Source organism: Giraffa tippelskirchi, chromosome 4 (genome assembly GCF_054371585.1).
Source record: "Giraffa tippelskirchi isolate mGirTip1 chromosome 4, T2T-mGirTip1v1.2.pri, whole genome shotgun sequence".
In the NCBI taxonomy this organism is placed as follows: domain Eukaryota; kingdom Metazoa; phylum Chordata; class Mammalia; order Artiodactyla; family Giraffidae; genus Giraffa; species Giraffa tippelskirchi.
In genome coordinates this window covers 183,153,151-183,176,508 of record NC_137278.1, presented here as the reverse complement: position 1 = coordinate 183,176,508, position 23,358 = coordinate 183,153,151, and the positions used below count along the sequence as shown (strand labels likewise).

Here is a 23,358-nt window from a genome sequence, read left to right as displayed (position 1 = left end):
GCTGAAACTCCAATACTTTGGCCACCTGATCTGAAGAGCTGACTCATTTAAAAAGACACTAATGCTGGAGAAGATTGAGGGCAGGAGAAGAAGAGGATGCCAGAGGATGAGATGGTGGATGGCATCACCAACCTAAGGGACATGTGTTTAGGTAAACTCCGGGAATTGGTGATGGACATGGAGTCCTGGAGTGCTGCAGTCCATGGGGTAGCAAAGAGTCGGATACAACTGAGCTAATGAACTGACTGACACCTCAATAGGTACACATAAATGCATTTGTAAGTAGCAACAGTCACCCATGGTAACAATCCTCAAAGAAACACTAGGAATAGAATTCAAATTTTTCATTCTGGTCGGTGGCATATGCCAAACAAACAAACTAGAGCTAGCATCATATTAATCCTGAAGGATGAAATGTTTTTATTTAAGATCAGAAATAAGGCAAAGACATCTATTCTCTGCATTTCTATTCAACACTATGCTTGTAGTTGAAGCCAACTCAATAAGACAAGAATAAAATTAAAGGCATTCTGTTAATTTAATTCTTTAAAATTAAGGGCATATTGAAACAAATAAATACATGTGTCTTTATTTTCAGATGACACTAAAGTGCTATCTTTATGGAAAAACAAAATGAACTTCATAAAATTTAAAATTCTTTTATTTGCAAGAGACATCATTAATAAAATGAAAAAATAATTCAGACAAGGAAAAATATTTGCGAATCTGAGGAAAGATGTGCATAAAAAATATATTTTTTAAAATCTAAGAACTCAATAATAAGAGGAAACACTCCTCACTCTAAACGTACAATACAAATGATTTTAATAGACATTTCACCAAAGGAGATATATAAGAGACTAACAAACACCAAAAATATACTCAATCAGTCATTAGGGAAATGAAAACTCCAAAGAGATATTGTTATACACTCTCTAAGAGGGTCAATTTGTTTACTTTCTTTTTTTTAATCATTTTTTACTGTGGTAAAAACCATATCACATGAGATATACCCTCTTCACAGAGTTTTAAGTATACAGTATAATATTGTTAACTATAGACTCAGTGTTGTACAAAAGTTCTCTAGAACTTTGTAACTTTATACCCATTGAGAAGAGGGATATTTTTAAAAAGATTAACAATACTAATTGTCATGGAGGATGTGAAGAAACATCACATATTTATGTTGGGTGTGTAAAATGGTATAGCTACTTTGCAAAATAGTTTTAGTAGTTTCTTAAAAGGAAAATATTACCATGTGAATCAGCAATCTGCACACAAATATTTATAGAATCATTATTCAAAATAGCCAAGGGCCTAAACCAACCCAAATATACATTAATAAATTAATGAATTAATAATCAAAATGTATTAAATGCATGCAATGGAATGCTAGTCAGCAATAAAAAGGAGCAAACTACTGATACATGCAATAACAGATAAGTCTTAAAAATATTTTACTAAATGAAAGAAGCTAGACATAAAGAACTGATTATACTATTTCATTTATACAAAATACAAATGAATTTATTTAAACTTTATTTACATAAACTTTATTATTTCATTTATATAAACATCATTTATATAAAGTTTCCATAAAAGGCCAAACTATAGAGACTGAAAGCAGATTCATGGATGCCTGGGGTTAAGACTGAGAGCCAAAGTTGACTACTGGAAGCAGGACATTTGGGGGATCTATAAATTATAAAACTGGAGTTTGGTAATGTTTTCACAACAATTAATTTTACTGAAATTCATTTAACTGTACATTTACAATGGGTAAATTGTGTGATACATAAAGTAACCCAAAATATAATTGTTAAAAATATATTAGCAACCTAATTCTGTTTTAACCTTTCTTTTAAGATGAACTGTAATATTCATCTCCCACAGAGACCTTAGGTAGCTTGTCTATTAAATAACAATAGCAATAATAAGCCTGTCAAGCTATTAATCAGAGCAAAGAGGACTGGAAAAGTCCTCAGGTGCAACAACAATTTACTTGGCCTGACACTTCCTGTCCTACTAAACTACTAACAACAACCTTCTTGATGTGAAAAGGTTAGTTAAATTGGGCCTGAAAAATATAACAACTTACATAGTTAGCACATTCTGGTGATATCTAGAACTGGAGAATTTGTTGTTGTTAAATTCAAATGTAAAATCTCTGTCATGGTGCTGAAGCACAAAGATAAAAATATTCTAAAAGAAGCTAGGTGAAAAAGGTGAAAAAGAAGCTAAAATCACACATAATATGACAATAATGTTAGCAAAATCCTCATCAAACACAAAGTAAACTAGAAGACAATGGAGTAACATATTTTCAATGTTAAAAACTAATAAGCTATCTTTCTACATCCAGTGAAACATATTTCAAAAATGAAGATGAACTACAGACATTTTCAGATAAAACAAAAGCTGAGAGATTTTACTGCCAGTACTATTAGAAAAGCTAAAGAAATTTTCGTCAAGATGTGAGAAATGATACCAGTTCTACAGGAAGAATGATAAAGCACGAAATTAGTAAATGGGGGTAAAAATGCAAAGTATATTTTAATATGCCAATTTCTTTGAAAGACAAAATGAAACAACAATATTGCATTGCAAGGTTTTGTAATTGTATTGCATAAAATACATGGTAAAAATACACATATTGTCTTCATGTCAGTCTGAGCAGCTAAAACAAAGTACTACAACTGGGTGGCTTATAAACAACAGTTTATTTCTCATATTTCTCTAAGCTAAAAGTCTCAGATAAGGATGCCAGCATGATCACGTTCTTGTGAGGCCTCACTTTGAGGTTTCAAATTTCTGATTTCTAGTTGTGTCCTCAAATGATAAAGAGCAGAGAAAGGAAGCAAATTCTTTGGTGGTTCTCCTATGTACACTAATTTCATTTATGAGGACTTCACCCTCATGACCTCAGTGAATCCTAATTCAAGCCCTAAATCAAAAGCCTTACATCCTAATACCATCACATTGTGGGATAGAATTTCAATGTTTGAATTTGGGGGGGACATAAACACTTATTTCAAAACACACAAAAATATCAATAAAAGGACAGGAGATATAGAGTAAAGTGACATTGTTGTTGTTCAGTCGCTCAGTTGCGTCCAACTCTTTGCAGCCCCATGGACTTCAGCATGACAGGCTTCCCTGTCCTTCACCATCTCCAGGAGCTTGCTCAAACTCAAGTCCATTGAGTCGCTAATGCCATCTGACCATCTCGTCCTCTGTCATCCCCTTCTCCTCCTGCCTTCAATCTTTCCCAGCATCAGGGTCTTTCCTAATGAGTCAGCTCTTCACATAAGGTGGCAAAAGTATTGGAGCTTCAGCTTCAGCATCAGTCCTTCCAGTGAATATTCAGGGTTGATTTCCTTTAGGCTTGACTGGTTTGGTCTTCTTGCTCTCCAAGGGACTCCAGAAAATCAGTGCATTGGCTCTGGATAAACCTGGTGAGGCCGGAACAGTTTCTCCTCATGAGGACTGCCAGGCAAGGCCTTGAATTACCTACGGTTGGGGCATAAAGGATCAGACGATTGTTTGGCCTGGAGTCAGATTCCTCAGTGTATGTAGTTTACAACAGAATTGCAAAGTATATAAGGATAAGTTTTACAGAACTAAAAATTAATGGGATACACTTGGAAACTTTAACACTTCTTTTTTCTGTAACTGAAAGAGCAAATAGGTAAAGTGTGAGTAAGGATACACTTGACCTAGTAAACAGTTTTAGTACACTCCTGCCAACAACTGTGCTCATGCAAGCTGGGCTATAAAACCAGATTCAATAAACATCAAAAAATTTAAATCATGCATAGCATATTTCCTGATCATGAGAGAATTAAATAAGAAAGAGATAGCAAAAACATACAAGTAAACATTTCATATATTTGGAAATTGAAATGTGTATGTCTAAAACCCATGAACTAAAGAAGAATCACAAGGTAATTAGAAAATATTCTGAATTAAACGGTAATACAAGCATGTTGTTGTTGTTCAGTTGCCCAGTGATGTCCATCTCTTTGCAACTCCATGGACTACAGCACGCCAGTCTCCCCTGTCCATGGAATTTTCCATGCAAGAATACTGGAGTGAGTTGCAGTGCCCTTCTTCAGGGAATCTTCCCAACCCAGAGACTGAACCCACATTTATGTCTAATGCATTGCAGCCAGGTTCTTTACCACTAGAGCCACCTGGGAAGCCCGTGATCAAGAGTAATACTTGTTAATTCCATAGACATAAGCTCCTTTCTGCACTTCTTTTGCTGTAAAATATTGTTGTTATTCAGTCACTAAGTTGTGTCTGACTCTGAGACCCCATGAATTGCAGCATGCCAGGCTTCCCTGTCCTTCACTATCTCCCAGAACTTGCTCAAACTCATGTCCATTGAGTCAGTGATGCCATCCAACCATCTCATCCTCTGTCATCCCCTTCTCCTCCTGGCTTCAATCCTTCCCAGCAACCAGGTCTCTCCTAATGACTCGGTTCTTCATATCAGGTGCCCAAAGTATTGGAGCTTCAACTTCAGCATCAATCCTTCCAATGAATATTCAGGGTTAATTTCCTTTAGGATTGACTGGTTTAATCTCTTTGCTGTCCAAGAGACTCTCAAGAGAGTCTTCTCCAGCACCACAGTTCGAAAGCATCAATTCTTTGGCGCTCAGCCTTCTTCATAGTCCAACTCTCACATCCATACCTGACTACTGGAAAAACCATAGCTTTGACTATACGGACCTTTGTCGAGAAAGTAAGGTCTCTGCTTTTTAATATATTGTCTAGCTTTGTCATAGCTATTCTTCCAAGGAGTAAGTGTCTTTTAATTTTGCTGCTGCAGTTACCGTAAAATATGTCTATGGTCAAAAGGACGCTGTGTGTTATATATACCAATATGGTACGTAAGTCGTTCTGTAGATAGTGATGTATATAAGCCATAGATAGATGGTGGTGATGGCAGGAGCACTGAGGACAGTAAAGACAAATCCAGAATAAATGTCTACTTCAGCGAGAACAAATTGCTGCATCTCCATGATGGAAAGCACTGAAACCACTCTTGACCTTTTAAGGCACTAACTGCCCCCATCTCAGTCTTAACCTTTATAAGAGATCGAGACAAAACAGTATGTTGCACAGATACCATGAATCTCTTTTCTCAGTTCTTGATAGTCTTCTATATACAAAGTTCTTTTAGTAACAGGTATGGAGATTGTGCATACAATCAATAACCTGACTTTCACCACTGCTGGGTGTCCAAGCAGTAACAGCATAGGCCAATATAAAACCATTTCCAAACACATCAGTAATTCACCTGGTGTGATGTTAATTACAGCAGACTCACCAAAGGAACACTCATACTCCATTCTTACTGTGCCCTCTTCCTCCACACACAAAGGTCAGAATCCTCTTGATCGAAGGATATCTTGAGACCAATAAACTCTTGATTGTTTTGTAACATAATTTTTGATTTCATTGTTTATGATGAAAAAGTTTCCAAATATTGAGGCTGATTTTTTAATTCATGCCTGGAAACCATGACTCTTGTGGAGGACAGAAATTAACTTTCTATCCATATAAAAGAGTTAACAAAGGATTTGTTTTCCCATATTTTCCAAATCCTAGAAACTAGTTAATATGTCTCAGAATCACGCATTAAGCATAAGGAGATATGGCCTCAATTTCATTCCATGGTTTCCTGATCACTCACAATGAACTTCACAAGATTTAATTCAATCATCCTATGTGTTTAGACCTTTATCATCAAGAATCTAACTGTATATCCAAATAATAATTTTTCAGGCAAAAATACAGTCTGTGACATGTAATTACCCTCCACTTCGGTTTAGGAATTCTTGAGTAATTAATACCTTTGGACTCTTAATATCTGCTTTTGAAAGCTTAAATCAAAATAATGTAGAACAGCAGGATTCAGTAATACCTAGATTTTTTTACTTAATGGTAGTTGGTGAAAACAAGCAAGATCTATTTTTCTCGTGTGATCTGAGAATAGATTAGAGTAACCCACATTTATGCTGGAGCTCTGTCCTTTTCTCCCAAATGATTCAGCTAAACCTCATGAAGATTTAACATTAGGTAATAGAATGTCCTTTCCTAAAATAGCTACAGTCCAACAAGCTGTTATATGAGAATGAAGTCAGAGAATTAATAAGGAGAACTGCACAAAGCACCTGGTCATTTCTGAGGCGAAGTGTATGGTAATGGATGGACCAAGGTCATTTTTCCTGATATCTCTCCCTCTTGAAAAAGTGGCAGAACGGGGCCACCAGAGCTCAAGCGAAAACGGGAGTTTGAAGCAGTTATCTAAATAATTCAGGCAAGAAGGCACACTTAGGCTTGTCCAAGTCACTGAATTGAAATATTTTGAACCTTGTTGGAAATTTTTTAATGTATTGCAAAGACACACATACTGATACTGAATTATTGCATTAAGGAAAAATGTTATCCCCGGAAAAAGTAGGCTCATGTACATATACCATGTTAAATAAATGCTCAATTTTATTTCTCCTTTACGTTGCTCAGTAGATAGCAACTTTCACCTGCATAAGAAGTATGAATAATGTCCTTGTATCCTAGACACAGCATTTATAATTCTGTATTTCTAAAGTAATTTTCTCACTAAATAGCATTTTTTGCACCCAGAAGGAAAAAAAAGCAGTGTAGCTGATATGCATACAAAAATAAAGGAAGAAAAGAAAATAGAATTACCCAAATGCTTCTGGGAAATAAAAAGACTTCACAAGCTATATAAAAAAACATTTTATTCACAGAGTACATTTCCAAAATTTCTCCAAGTAAGGGAGGTAGAGAAATTGAAACTTACTGAAACTTCTCAGTACCAGCCATAATTACAATGAACACAGCAAAGAAAAAGACATGTTTTAACAGCAAACCTCCTCCTATGACATTGCATTTAAATTCTGTGGAAAGAACAACTCAGCAGAACCAACAGAGATACTGTTTTTTTCAAGTCATACTATAAAAAGTACCAATTAAAGTTTTTTTTTTACCTGCTACATTTTCTATGAAACTAAAAAAAAAAAAAAGAAATGAAGAGCACTGATTTTCCCCATACCTACTGCCAGTGGAGTTTGGCTTTATTAGGAAGAAGTAATTTCACATACAGTTCAAAACTGATTTCAATTTTATGGTCTAATCTAACATCTTTTCCAGAATTACTGCATCTATCGACTTGGAGTCAGACTACACTGCATGAGAAAGTCTATTTGAATTTTTCTATTTTTTTCTGAGCTCTAGTCTCTGCAAATTTACTCTTGAAAAATAGTCTTCATACATGTGGAATAATATATAATGTTCAATCATCAAGTTAAAGAAAAACTTTCTTTCTCAAAGCTTTTGAGACCAACTATGTTGTATGGTAACTAAAGTTCTAGTCATGCTCCAGACTTTTAAAAATGTAGGCAAGCTTTTTCTTTTTTCCTTTTTAATTTTCCTTTTAATTTTTGGGCTGTGCCGCTTGGCAGGAGAGATCTTAATTCCCGGACCAGGGATGGAACCCATGCCCTCTGCTGTGGAGGTGCAGATTCTTAACCACTGGACCACCAAGGAAGCCCCTAGGCAAGCTCTTCAGTGGAGCTCTGCTGTTTGGTGGAGCTTCAGCGTTGTCTGTTCTCACCCGTTTTTAGTGTCTCTGATGCACCCCAGTGGTCATCAGTCATCACCAATTGTGAATCCTATACACATTATTATGAGGGCTTCCCTGGTGGCTAAGTGGTAATGAATTCTCCTGCCAATGCAGGAGAAACGCATTCCATCCCTGGGTAAGGACGATCCCCTGGAGAAGGAAATAGCTACCCACTCCAGTATATTTGCCTGGAAAATCTCATGGATAGAGGAGCCTGGCAAGCTACATTCCATGGGGTCACAAAGAGTCTGACACAACTTAGTGACTAAACAACAACAATATACATTATGAAAGAGATGTCTCTAGAAATCTTTCAATGAGAAAGCCCAGTGGATTGGTGCTAAAGAATAAATGGGAAACAGGAAAAAATTGTTTTCTTGCTTCCACGAATGCTAGAATTTGCTGAAAAAACAAGCATTTTTAGTCCGTGTCCTTCTGCTGCTATTACCTAAGGCATTCCCTATGAGAAGGTTCTACTACTTCAACAAAGGATATTTACATACTGTTATCAGACGTCTCCAAGGCCTAGATACTATTGTGCATTTATATAAAATAGTCACATTCACTACACTTGTAAGAGTTCCTGCTGATGATAAAGATACAACTTGGAACAGACATGGTTACACCTCTAGAGTGACAGGGGTACATGAAGGAAATACACAAGGAAGTGGGAGCCAAGCCAGAAAAAGTTAAGGCACCCTCTGCCACCCCCAACCAGGTCAGCCATCTTTCTCTTTCAATGGGCCTAACTAATGTAAGGGGTGTGTGTATGCGTGTGTTTACATTAGCACATAGGAGAGAAAACACATCTAGTCTGCCTAAGTGATAATGAATATAAAAGCCTTTTACTGAGGTATAATTGTGGGAGCAGTAACTAAAGCTAACTTTATGCATAGCACATGGTGATCATGTTTCAAAGGGTCAAGTTCAAGGTGACACTTGCTACTATATTGCTGCCTCATCATGACAAAAGATCAAAATCATCTTATTTCGCGAGTATGCATCAAGGTAGAGATGGACAAGGGGTGTGAGAATGGGAGTGTTTGCATATTCAGGCTCAAACACCAAGGAAAACCCAACGTGGAGAGGACAGGAAGTGGGGTCGAGTTTAGACAAGTAGGTAAAAAGGTACCTAAAAAAAGCAGTGCTTTTTTCCCCAAGCGTTGCACAGTCTCACGCTGCTTCCTCTAGCATGTTTCCAGCATTAGAAATAACAGTTGCATGACAATGTATTTCTTTTAAAATGTTTTGAAAAGGTTCTTGGGGCTGACAACAAGGTCTTCACTGCACACTAAGATCCCTCCCACTGACATACATACACTGTGTATAAAATAGGTAACTAATGAGAACCTACTGTATAGCTTAGGGAACTCTATCTACCCAATCCTCCACGGTGACCTAAATGGGACAGAAATCCAAAACGGGGGGATATATGTACATGTATAGTTGATTCATTTTGCTGTACAGTAGAAACTAACACAACATTGTAAGCAAATGTACTTTGATTAAAAAAATAAAGATTCCTCCCAGTGGTCCCTCTCAATTAAAGCCCTGATTTTTGTTCTATCATTTTCATTAAACTTCCTTTTTTAATGATAATTCTCCATTTCTCATATGGTAGAGAGAAAAACAGACATATCTATCTCCTAATTTTCTCTGCCCTGGATAAAATCACATCTCTTAGATGTTTATTTGTATCATGTGAAACATGAGCTTTTAAAATGACAAATAACTGGAGAAAATCTAATTATATAGAAGCAGAAAGAGACATGATCAATACATTTAGACAGTATTCTATAAAACTTCCAGGTATAGTTGCACGTTATTATTATATTTCATAGCTTCAACAAGAAAGCAAATCAGAAAGAATTTTAGCACAATGTAGAGATCAATATGAATACAGGAGGTAGGTAAATGAGTGACTATAGCCAAAATATAATTCCTCTTTTGTGCTTTAGAATTTATAGTTCTGGGCTTTGGCTATTGTACAAGTGATCTCAAGTATTATAAGTCAATTTATAATGTTATTTACTCCTTAACTATTAGAGCAGAAGAACTCAGAAATGCTGGCACCAGAAAATCAGAAGGAAATGGAAGCACATATTTTTTTCTTATTGCAACAACAAGCGGAATTTTTGTGTTATGTTTGAATGAGTTTTCCACTCATGTATTTATTTCAGGTAAAAAATTCAGATAGGCCTAGGCTGGCAGTAAAGTCAGTAGTATCCATTTTCTTATGATAGGAAAAAAAAATGGCCAACACAATTGGAGATTCACATAAATTTCCTTTCTCTTACAAAATAGAAATTTTACGGTGTTCAACCTAAATACAGTGGCTTCTTATTTAGGAATTTATAAACAGGCAGTCTAGGCCTTTGCATGCCTCTCCAGAGCTTTCTCCAGGCTACTGAAGAACTAGTAGAATACTTAATATTTTCCCAGCTTCGAGAACTCAGAAAAAATGCATCAGAGTGGGGGGAAAAAGTTTCATTTTTAATAAACGCTGGCAGGGCCATAATTAGATCAAGATGACCAGAATTCTGTCACGGGACACCCAAATTTAGAGAGCACAAGTATAAGTCAAAAAAAAGAAATGTTTAAGGCAGTGTAAAATTTTAAGCTTCTCAGCAAATTTTCACACCAACTCTCTAGTCACAAGACTACTAGCTCGACCTCAAAGCTAGGAGATCTTCCATGGTAGCAGACAGAGATAGAGAGTGCTGGAAGGCCAAGGCCAAGGCCAAGTGCAGAGACTTCTCTGACCCTTTGTACGTGGAAAGCTTGGGGACTGGGTTTTTCTTCCTTTCCATTTGCCTCTTCTTCACCCCAGCATGCTGTTCACTGAAGTTGCCTAAACTGCTAGTCATATTTAGTTGTAGTTACTGTTCATTTGGGGCTTCCCTGGTGGCTCAAAGGGTAAAGAATCTGACTGCCATGCAGGAGACCTGGGTTCGATCCCTGGGTCGGGAAGATCCCCTGGAGAAGGGCATGGCAACCCACTCCAGTATTCTTGCCTGGAGAATCCCATGGACAGAGGAGCCTGGCGGCCTATAGTCCATGGGGTCGCAAAGAATCAGACACAACTGAGTGACTAACACACACACACACACACACACACACACACACACTGTTCATTTTGTAAGAGGCTTGACCAACATTGCAGGTGCCTTGGTATTGTCTGCCCATGTCTATCCCTGATGTGTGCCCATCAAAATCAGATCATCTCAGAGGAGACCTCTACACTGGGAAAATGAAGAAATAAAAAGCACAGTATTGTTCTCAAACCTTATTCCTCCACATGTTCTTCCTAAAGCTCCCATAAAAGTCCTCTTAGAGTTTGATCTTTGAAACTCTACAGACAGAGACCATATATCACCTGATTTTGGTTGGAAAGTTTTTATACAACCCAATAAGCATTTCCTCAAGTTTTCAGCGTACTGTGACTTTTTTTCCTCTTTAGGTCCCTCCTAACAACGGTTTATCAGTTAAAATTTTCATACAATCAGTATTTTTAAACATAGAAATGAAAACCCTAGGTGACTGATTTTCCAAACTGAGAAACAGGAGGTGATATATAATAAAATGACAAACCTACCTGAGTTGCTGACAATGTTACGGGTTATTATTTCTATTCAAAATTATCACTAACACTCTTGTAAAGCTTTGGACTAATCTCAGAATATTTTTGGCAAATTCAGAATCCTAGGATTTCCCCAGTTATTTTCCATATAGATTTTTAATCCAGGTTGCCCATTGCTTCAGGTACAAGTTATATTTAACCTAAACAAGGTTTTTGGTCCAGAAAAGGGCATAAAACCTCACAGAGTCGAACACAGAGTACTGTTTGAACATCTGTCACTATGGATCTCTGTATCATTTTGGATCATTTGCCCTTGTTAAAATAGGTAAAAGTGAACTATACAGAAGCAAAATCCAGGAAGAACTCCTTAACTTCTTGTGTTACTTTCAATTTAGATGCACAATGTTGTATAAACTGTCCGACAAATACTCTATAGAAAGCATGTGTCCAGTGTCTTCTTCCATAAAAAATCTTTTATATAAAAAATTACTTTCTTATGAAAGACTTAATCTTTCAGGCATCTTAATTTGACCAAAGTCTAACTAAAATCAAACAGAAGTCTTTCTTGCTCATGATCCATAACATCAGTGCAGTTCTCCAGTTGTAGCTAATAAAAATTAAAATTCACATCAGGTACTCATTTTCAGTCTCTTCACTCCCTCATTTATCCCCATGGAGCAACCTAATTTTTGCCACTAAAATATAACTTAAAAATTAGACTAATATGTTAGAGGATGATGCCTTCTCCTTGCAGGTGCATCAAAAGTGATGAAATATTTTCTTATGAAATGTGTCTACTGCAACCCAAATCTCTTCTGAGCTGAATCTTAAGGGTCAGTAACATTAAAATGTAATCAACCAAATTTGGCAAATAATGAGGCCCAATTCTGAAGGTCTCAATTTCAAAAAAATAAAATAATGGGAGATTAGAATTTAACTTAAGAGTAATAGAGTATGCCAGAGTACTGTGCAAGATAATTCTAGAAAGATCCTCACTTAGGAACACATACATTCCAGTAAGGATGGATATACTAACTTTATGCTATAAGCACATGTACACACACATAAGCACACACACTCACAACTCCTAGATTGAAATATATCTATCTAACCACAGAAAAGGAAATATGTATGGCATACTTGTGAACTATCACTATAAAATAATGCCAAACTGTAATTTACTAGGAGAAAACATTCTCATTAAATTGTAGTCATACTTTGAATGACATGAGCATGTAAGTGAAGACAATATGGAATAATCAAAATATCAGTTTGGTCTAATGTGGGGTTTCTCAACCTTGGCACTACTGGGATTTTCACGTGGGTAATTCTTTGTTGGGGGGCTGCTCTGTGCATTGTAGATCTTTAGTAGGACCCCTGGACTCTATTCACTAGATGCTGGCAGCACCTTCCAAACCATGACCATCAAAAATGTCTCCTAAGAATTCCCTGGTGATCCAGTGGTCAGGACTCTGAGCTTTCACTGCCAAGGGCCTGGGTTGCATCTCTGGTGGGGAAAATAAGATCCCACAAAAAAGTCTGCAGACACTGGCAAATGTCACCAGACAGGGGAGGAGAATCACCCCAGTTAAGAAGCTGTGATCTAATCATACTCTATCCATTTGCTTGCCTTTCAGAAGCCCCAAATGTACAACTAACCACTGTACAAATCTCTTGCACAAACCTAGCCCAGGAATTACAAAATGCAAAATTTCCAGAAGACATCTTCAATGGAGCCAAGACACATGAGTTCAATGGAGTTCATTAATTATTGATTTTAACACTGTCAACAATTAAAGCACTAATTTGAGTGATATCTATTTTATTAACTTTTATGTGTGCTTTTTGTTAGGCCTTTTATATTTTGATGAAATGTATAGGTAAAAATGCATTCCTTTTCAGGTAGTTATTAAATAATAATAATAGCTCAAAAGAGGAAATATATTCAGGATTGCACATACAGTGCATATTTAATGCAACTCACTCATAGCACATTCTCATTACATTTTTGCTGCCAAATAGGATCAAAAGAGCAAATTGGATCTGCACAGAATCAATACTCTTAAATTCTTAACTTTCTAAGTATCAATAGAATCTGTGTTATGTCACCAGTCATATTTCAACTGTTGATCTCTATAATAATCTCAATATTCAATCTTATTTAGAAATTGCCTAGACAGGAAGATCCCCTGGAGTAGGAAATGGCAACCCACTTCAGTATTCTTTTCTGGAAAAGTCCATGAACAGAGAAGCCTGGTGGCCTACAGTCCATGGGGTTGCAAGGAGTCGGACACGACTGAGCGACTGAGCACCACCACATCCCAGTGATGTAGAATTTTTCCAAGGGCTTTGTTAGCTTGGTATTATTTAAATGAACCCACCCAAAACTGCCACCTGGTTTAGTCTACATTGTATACTAAGTCTTTCCCACAGAAAATGAAGCTGAACTTTTGGGTACAGTTTACCTACATTTTGGTGATACTTAAAAGAATCAAGTTAGTGATATGTACTGTCTCCTTTTAGATTAAGACACTGCCAAACACAAAGACCATGTGAGGTTTCTTTTACCTTTCTCTGTATGTAAACACATCTGGCTGCCTGTAATCTGTCAACAGAGTGCGCAGTGTGTCAAAGCTGAGGTAACAAGCCTTCTAAGCTGTCCTACCTGTTACTAAAGGAATCAACAACTACTAACTCACATCCCTTTACTGGTGTGAACCATGTGTTGATGACCATTTGTAACACAGGATTTACTCATGAGATGTTGGTGGGGGGGAGTCACATACACTAAAACAGTTCTGTTCATTTGGAGTGATTTGGGGGTAAGACTCACATCTCATGCTGGTACGAGCATTAGAGCAGCAACCAGTAAGCTGGTTTGTCTCGCAGCAAGGTGTGGTAGGTAGTAATAATGCATTCATAGCTCTCCAACACCAGTTACAGATTTCTGCTATCCCAGGTCATATGGGTTCCGCTTTCATAGCTGCACAGGAATGAGCTTTGTCTGAGTGTGTGTATGAGTGTACATGAGTCTATGCATGCTTTTATGTGTGCATGCATATGCTTCATCTTGGAGAGAACCTATTTAACCATGGCAGAAAGAAAAGGAAGTACCTTCCGGTCTGTATTCCAGAGACTAAGCTTGATGTCATTGTGCTTTATTTCACCTCTGAACATTAAATTAGGAAGACAAGTATGCCAATTTGCAAACAAATAATGCACTTGCATTTGTAGTTTTTTGCACTAAAATAATAAGCAAGAGATGTGGGTTTCCGTCCCTGGGTCAGGAAGATCCTGTGAAATAGGAAATGACAACCCACTCCAAATCCCATGGACAGAGAAGTCTGGCAGGCTATGGTCCATGGGGTCACAGGGAGTAGGACACAACTGAGCGACTGAGCACACACAATAATAATGCAAATAGGCTTGCATAATGCAGACCTAAAATTGAGTTTATGCCCTAAATTCTGAGGAGGGAAAGTGACTCGTTCTCCTGACAATGAATCAACACAATCTAAATTCAACAGTGCTTCACATTGTCTAAGTGGACTTGACAAAAGGGGAGGAAGTAATTCTTATTTGACAGTTTTTTAAATGGAAGGGAAGGGAACTCCCTCCCTTGAACAAAGACTTGGTTCAAGAAATTACAATTATCAGCTGTAGCGTTTTGTATCCATATTACTCAGTAAGGGATTTTTTAAAAATGTACCCCATCACTACTCACTGCCCTTAAATAGGGCAAAATTAAGTAAGAATTTTTTAAAAACCTACAGTTCTAATATTAGTCTGATTAAGATAGCTTTTTTTTTAAACTAAGTCAGTTCGGGTTGATAACCACTAACACTTCTACTCTGGCATCTCATTTAATCTACCTTAATTCCTCAGCTTCAATAACTAGAGTTTTGTCTTGTTTGTGAACTGTACCTTCTCGTGTAAATGTGCTTTACCAACATCATTTCATCAGCATGTTACTAGTTGCAAATCCACCATGTGCCAAATAGTTCATGGGATGGTTCACTTCTTTTTTTGTCTTCCAAGCCAATAGTAAAAGCAGAGTTTCCCTTGGGTTTCTGTTGTCATTTTTTTCCAAGTGGCCCATGCAAATCCATGAAATGACCTGATCATTTCCTTTTGAAGTTACGTATAAAACCTAACAAAAATACCCTGGCTCAGTCCTTTCTTTTTCCACAGTCCCTAGGAAGTGGGCTGGAGTGAGGTGTCCTCACATGGGTCTAGCTGCATTCTCAGTGCACCAATTTTATGAAGATACCAGAGTTGAAGAAATTCCTCCGGCATGGCATGAAAGCCAGAAAAGGGCAAGACATTATCATAGTAGTGGTGGCTGATGGGCTGTTCATGCATATTCACAGAGAAGGGCCAGAAGCCATAGATGGCCACCTCTTCACAGAGGCCCAGGGCTGCGCTCACCAGAAAGAGTCCTGTGGACAGGCGCTTGGCGTGAATTCCCCTACTTTTCCAGAACTTCCCAATGCTACGCAGAAAGTTGGGGTTGGCAAAGAGCACTGTCTGATTGGCACCGACATCTGACAGTGTGTAATAAACCCGGAGGGATGGCTCTGTTCCCGTCTTCATAGAAAAGGCAGGCATGTAGATGTAACTGTGGTTATAGACCTTCATGTGGTCCACAAACGTCTTTCTGGACCACAGCAGGTTCTGAAACCTATCAAAGAGAAGAGGCTCAATTAAACCCGGGAAAAAGTAACTCATCAATACCCACTCTACAGTTCTTCTGATGCCCTGATAGGCATGTCGTCTCTGCAAAAGAACATAAAAAGCACTTCTCTTGATTTAAAATCCACCTTGAACTTACCAATTATCTCTCATCAAGTAGCCTGGCTTTCCCCCACCCCAACATCTTACACTCAGGTTAAGATTTCTTAATGAGATTCTGTTTGAACTGAAATGCATTGCCCATGCTGTTCTCCTTTAGAATTTACTTGCCTGGAATATAAAAATGATTTAATACTCAGGAATTCACAAAGGTTGTTGGTTGTTGAATAGACTTGATAAATGCTACCTGTGGGGCAGACATAAACACAGGACTTTTTTCTTCATCTGCAAATCAAAAGAACGATTTCAGAGATATTCTTCCCGCTGAAATGCTCTGATTCTACAGGTACGAAGCTTTATCAATGAATGCTACAACTATAATAATAATGGAAGAAGAAAGACTTGTTTCTATTAAACAAGGTTGCTGAGAGCTGCTCATATTGCTAGCTCCAAAGAACTCTGCTTTTCTATGTTCTTTCAATTTAGATTATATAGGAGGATTTCTGATTCAAATGTATTCAGTTAAAACTTATGGTGGACATCCTATGTGTCAGGCATTGGGGAAGAAAAACTTTTGATCTCAAGAAATTCAAGTTCAGTTGTAGGAACAAAAATATAACTGAGCACATTAATATAATAACATCATATATTAAGCACATAATATAATAACATTAATGTTCTAAGTACCACAGTTGACAGTTGTATACATTACTATGAAATACAGATGAAAAAATAATTCTGCCTTGGGAGAGTGGGTTCCAAAAAGAGCTATATTGAGGGGATGGCACTTAAATACATTTCCTTTGGGGAACAAAAGAAGAATAACCATGAAACTATAAAAGATACCAATTGCAAGGGTGCACAGAGTCCTGAAACGATGATAAAGATCCTGTGATTAAGATTCTGTGTCTCTGGAATGAGCGAGGCAGGGATGACTGGCGGAGGCAGTGGTGGAAGACGAGGCGTGTTGCAGGAACCCTTGTGTGTCTCTCATTTGTTTGGACTGCCCTCTGTGATGATGGGGAACCTTCACAGAAGTGGGTACGCACAGCACTTTACTACCTGGATTACAAATATTCCATCATTTGTTTAGCTCTCAGTCTTTGTCAAGAAAGGTGACTCTAGTGACTCTGGGGAAGGAAGAAGCTGATGGCCTGGAGACCAGTTAAGAGATTGCTGATGTAGATCAAATGAAAAAAGCCAGTGAGTGAGAGGAGGGCCTTGCAACTTCTTGTTCTTCCACATGGAAGTCATTTGTCTCAGGTTACATGCAGGTAAAGAAGGAGCATCTGATGGGGTGGAGGGGGAGTTGGGAGGGGGGTTCAGGATGGGGGGACACATGTACACCCATGGCTGATTCATGTCAGTGTACGGGAAAAGCCACCACAATATTGTAAAGTAATTAGCCTTCAATTAAAATAAATTCATTAAAAAAAAACAAATTAGGGAATACTATGTAGCTATCAGAGAGAATGAGGTAGTGCACGTGTATACAGAAGTCAAGACATATATATATATGCAGGAAAGGTGTCAAGTATAATAAATATATGAAATTATAAAAGAAAAAAAGCAGCAGCATCGGAGAATGGAACTGAGCCATATCAGCAGAGGAAAGTCTGGTCTGACAGGTTGGCAGGGCTCATCAGAAATATGTGAAACTGAAATTCTAAATACACAAATCCACAGGATTTTATGTTGCAATCAGTGTTATGAACTCTGCCTGCCAAGAAAGGTGGGTCTCTCAATCCTATAGGAAGGGAAATTGCTCAACTTTTCTTCATGTCCTTGATTCAGCAGCCTGCCTTAGCAACTTTTGACAGTCACACAGGGAGGTGAATTTTTATCCAGTCCGCCCTGCTGATTCTGATGCAGGTGTCAGGGGCTACAGTTATTCAGAAGATCAACACCATCAACGTAAGCTATCTAACTCTCTGTACCTATCTACTGGCATCTCTTTCTTTACATCTTCTAATTTTGTCCTTGTTGTATTTCTAAGAGGAAGAAGTTTCTCTTATAAACTGTGAAACAGGCTGTTTCACACCCCCTAGTGTGGGGGTGTGAAAACAGTCAAACTCTCTCCATCTCTATTGAATCATCCCCTTTTATCTACTAAACATGGTTCTAACTTAATACAAGAAAATCCATTGTATGCCCAAGCTGTTCCCAGAGCTACCCTCTAGCCCTCTCATTTCATCATCAACATTTTAGAGCAGTAAGTACACTCCTACTTGCTCCCTTTCTTGCTTGCATTCTCTCCTCATTGCTGTACAGAATGGTTTGTATTCCATAGGGTTCTGTTGGTGGTTGGAACTTATCCTTATTTTTGTAGTGGACTACATACTAAAGGGAATAACAGACAGCTCCAATAAAATCAGGGCAATTGATTTTGTGTTCCCTGTCTTAAAGCTGACTGATAATTCTCGAAGAAGGTAGTCTTCCTTCTTTGAGTTTTAACCTTGAAAAGAAACACACATCTTGAATGTACTATACTCCCAGTTTTATTGGTGTGGTTAAAAAAAAACCTACGTATTTTATTATTTTTATCTACCTCATTCTTCAGAATAGCTCAGAATTGCTGTATACTGTATGAATGGAAAACTATTAAACAACAACTGAAAAATAAGAAAAATGAAACTGACCAGTCAATAAATCATTAAGCATAGAAATGATTAATATATCATGAATATGGACATGTAGTAGAAAAACCAAATACAAAGCACAGAAACACAGCACATTTGACAAATGGATTTAATATGTGGTAGTAGAAAGTTGGTGAAATTTTTTAAATTAGTTAACAGACAATGTCAAGATAAAGTGTTAGTCACTCAGTCATGTTCAACTCTTTGCAATCCCAAGGACTAGGACTTGCCAGGCTCTTCTGTCCATGGGATTCTCCAGGCTAGAATACTGGTGGGGGTTGCCATTTCCTTCTCCTTATTATGTCAAGATAAATAGTTAACAGTTTGGGAATTTGAGGGGAAACATATTTGTACTTGACAAGAAAATTTCAAAAAAAAATTAAGATAGTATAAATATTTAAAGTCTACATTAAAGAATACAAGAAAAATTAAAGAAAACAATCAAAATCTTATCATTTACAAAGTACTTTTTCCAAAGAAAAATACTGACAAAATTATGTTGAGATGTGAAATTTCATTGCCATGAAAAATAAGATAACTGAAATAAAAAAGGGAATGACTCAAAAAAATATTTTCAGCCAACATGACAAACAGAATGTTAATGTTGATAACATTATAAAAGAAAGTGTGAAAGAAAGTATGAAAGAAACTGTGAAACATTAAGAAAGTCACTCAGTCATGTCCAACACTTTGCAACCCCAAGAACTATAGACCACCAGTCTCCTCTGTTCATGGAATCTCCAGGCAAGAATACTAAATTGGATAGCCATCCCCTTCTCTAGGAGAACCTCCCGACCCAGAGATCAAACCTGGGTTTCCAGCATTGCAGGTAGATTTTTTTTTACTGTCTGAAGCCACCAGGGAAGCCACTGATATGAAAATGGACAAAAACAGAAAATTAGAGGGAACTGAAATTCATAAAATGTTCAGCTTCAGGTTGCCAGTCAAGATGCAAACTGAATAGAATCAGGGAAGATTAAAGGTCCAGCTCTCCTCTCTTACAGCAAATCTCTAGAAATGAGAGAAAAGATATTTTTAAAAATCTATATTTATTCTAAAAAAAAAAGAAAGCAAACCTTCAGTGAATTACCACATCTGGAGTACTTCTGAAAACAGAAAGCTTACATAAAAAAAGCAGAGCGTAAACTAATTTGCCAAGCATTGTTCCAAAAGTTAGCTGTGCCCTATGCCTTAAGGCAGGAGACCCTGGAGAAGGTAGGTGTTTTGGAACAATCAACAAGGTTATTATTCAGATTATGGAGCAGCAGGAACATGCAGGTGCACTGAACCCTAAAATCCAGAACTGGCCAATTATCACTCTGTGTAGTGAGGAGGGAGTGTCGATCTCTAGGGAAGGGCAGTGGCTGCGTGCATAGATGATAGCTGGCCCAGCCTACAGGAAACTGAGGCTTCTTTTCAACTCATACAATATTGGCAGCCAGGCTTATACCAGGCTTGACACTGATGGGTCAAGAGAGAGACCTATATATTATGACATCTGAGACTCACCCAAGAGAAAGCCACCTTGCCACTTTTTCTTCAACTGAGTGAAGCCCACCTGTCAAAAAGTCCAGTCTCTCACAGAGCTTCCTGTCTCCAAACAAGAACAGTTACTCAGGATGAGAAGATGCTGAAGGGAAGTCTTCAACATGAGGGTCAGGGAACAGAATGGAAGAAAAAGAGAACTCAGAAAAGACCAAGATCAGAAGACTCTTGAAAGTCTATAATTTGTTTAGAAATAGTAATAATTATCACACCCATGAACTAAGATTGGGATGCTATAAAATGAAAGAGAACATTTAGGTAGTAAGAAAGAGCTGTTGGTAATTAACATACATAACAACAGATGGATTCTGGTAAAGGAAAGCCCCAGTAACTCAGCTTACACAGCAGGCTGAGAAAGCCATCAATCAGATTCTAATGAGAGAAAAAGTTTCTCAACAACACTCAGTCACTCAGTCATGTCCAACACTTTGCGACCCCAAGAACTATAGACCACCAGTCTCCTCTGTCCATGGAATCTCCAGACAAGAATACTAAATCGGATAGCCATCCCCTTCTCTAGGAGAACCTCCTGACCCAGGGATCAAACCTGGGTTTCCAGCATTGCAGGAAGATTTTTTTTTACTGTCTGAAGCCACCAGGGAAGCCACCGATATGAAAATGGACAAAAACAGAAAATTAGGATGTCTCAACAACAAAAAAGAGCCCTTGATAGATTATATGCTGGCAGTAATGAAAGAAGATTTGCAGCTCTAATGAGAGTCTGGAGATGAATTAGTGACTGTTGCATCAAGTCTTTATTCACTTTGGGGAAATATTAAAAAAGTTGAAAGTGAAAGTCGCTCAGTCATGTCAGACTCTTTGTGACCCCATGGACTATACAGTCCATGGAATTCTTTAGGCTAGAATACTGGAGTGGGTAGTCTTTCCATTCTCCAGGGGATCTTCCCAACCCAGGAATCAAACCCTGGTCTCCAGCATTGTAGGCAGATTCTTTACCAGCTGAGCCACAAGGGAAGCCCAAGAATGCTGGAGGGGGTAGCCTATCCCTTCTCCAGTGGATCTTCCCAACCCAGGAATCGAACCAGGGTCTCCTGCATTGTAGACGGATTCTTTACCAACTGAGCTATCAGGGAAGTATCATTAAAAGTTGAACTGAATATTAAATATTTGTAATAGTTTTTTTTTTGGTCTCAGATGCGAACAGGACTGAGACACTAAGGTAAGCACTGGTTACTGATTTGATTGTGATATATCTGTATTGAGAGATCAGGAAAGTATGAGTGTATGGCGGGGGAGTGGTGCTGTGAGGAGCACTTTAAGAGAGAAAAATCTTAATTTTTCCATAAGAAATCAATAGATAAATGGAAAAAGTTTTAAATTACAATTAACCATGTGGCTTTAAAATGTAACAAGAGAAAAATCAGCTAGAGAAGCTGAAGGCTTTGGAACATTTCTTGAGGGAGTGTATGACAGGAAATTGCTGCTTTCTCTATGAAGCTTTGTCATATCATTTGATCTTGAAAACTGTGTACACATTTTGGTAAAATTAGAATCTGAAGTTGTTAAATCATAAAAATATGAAGTAAAGAATATATATGTGTGCAACTGAATCACTCTGCTGTATAGCAAAAATTAATACAACACTGTAAATCAACTGTACTTCAATAAAATAAATTTTAAAAACATAAATGAATGTATATTAATCCAAAGAACAATACCACCCAAAAAAGTAATAGTCAAGAAACTTTATGCACCTAACCAGATAGTTTCAAAATATACATAGCAAAACTAATTAAAATTCAGATAGACAGATATTCACAAATTCACAATCATAATTAAGTCTTTAATTTTAAACTGTCTATTATTTTTAAACATGAACAGAAACTTTCTAAAATGACCAGATATTATGTCGAAAAGAAAACATATAGTATGATATATATGTATACACAAATGTATTAAAATAATTACCATCATTCAGTCCAGATCATCTGATCAAAAATGTAATAAAATGAGAAGTCAACAATAAAAATACACATCAGTTCAGTCAGTTCAGTTGCTCAGTTGTGTCCGACACTTTGCGACACCATGGACTACAACACACCAGGTCTCCCTGTCCAATACCAATTCCCAGAGCTTACTCAAACTCACGTCCATCGAGTCAGTGATGCCATCCAAACATCTCATCCTCTTCTGTCCCCTTCTCCTGCATTCACTCTTCCCCAGCATCAAGATCTTTTCCAATGAGTCAGTTCTTTGCATCAGGTGGCCAAAGTATTGGAGTTTCAGCTTCAACATCAGTCCTACCAATGAACATTCAGGACTGATCTCCTTTAGGATGGACTGGTTGGATCTCCTTGCAGTCCAAGGGACTCTCAAGAGTCTTCTCCAACACCACAGTTCAAAAGCATCAACTCTTCAGCACTCAGCTTTCTTTATAGTCCAACTCTCACAACCACATATGACTACTGGTCCATATAGTCAAAGCTATATGGACCTTTGCTGGCAATCTGCTTTTTAATATGCTGTCTAGGTTGGTCATAGCTTTTCTTCCAAGGAGCAAGCATCTTTTAATTTCATGGCTGCAGTCACCATTTGCAGTGATTTTGGACCCCCCAAAATAAAGTCTTTCACTGTTTCCATTGTTTTCCCATCTATTTGCCATGAAGTGATGGGACCAGATGCCATAGAAAACATATTTCAAGTATGTTAAGAGGAAATCTCAACTTTTACAGATGACATAATTACCTATTAGAATATATAAGAGAACCAACTGAAAAATTATTTATTTAAACCAAAAAAGACTAGATAAACTAGTTTTTAGTAAGTAAACTTACTTTTAGTAAGTAAAAAGTACACAGATGTGGAAGAAATAAGCAAAACTGTCTTCACAGATGACACATAGAAAATCTGAAAGAATGGAAGCTGGTGGGACTAATAAGTGATTATAGCAAGGTTGCAGATTACGGAACTAATATACAAAAGTCAATTGCTTTCCTATGCACCAGTAATAACAAGTGGAGTTTGAAATAAAAAACACAATACAATTTACACTAGCAACCCCCAAAATGAAATACTTAGCCAGAAACCTATCAAAATATGTACAAAATCTGTGTGAAGAAAACTGTCAAACTCTAATAAGCTAAATAAAAATCAAGTAACTAAGTAAATGGAGAGACACTACATGT

General features: G+C 37.5%; 1 protein-coding gene across 2 annotated transcripts in view; it reads right to left on the bottom strand.

The window, feature by feature from the left end:
- Window positions 1-2,528: 2,528 nt before the first annotated feature.
- ST8SIA1 (ST8 alpha-N-acetyl-neuraminide alpha-2,8-sialyltransferase 1) overlaps window positions 2,529-23,358 on the bottom strand; it is a 171,804-nt gene continuing 150,974 nt past the window's right edge. The window contains exons 5-6 of one of the 2 annotated variants that reach the window (XM_081596594.1): window positions 15,666-15,918; window positions 2,529-3,672 (exon numbers count right to left, since the gene is read on the bottom strand). In XM_081596594.1, the coding sequence (XP_081452720.1) occupies window positions 3,628-3,672; window positions 15,666-15,918 (298 nt within the window). In that variant the 3' untranslated portion in view covers window positions 2,529-3,627. Of the gene's footprint in view, window positions 3,673-14,379; window positions 15,919-23,358 lie in introns of those variants that run through there. The other variant, XM_081596593.1, reaches the window with a different exon arrangement.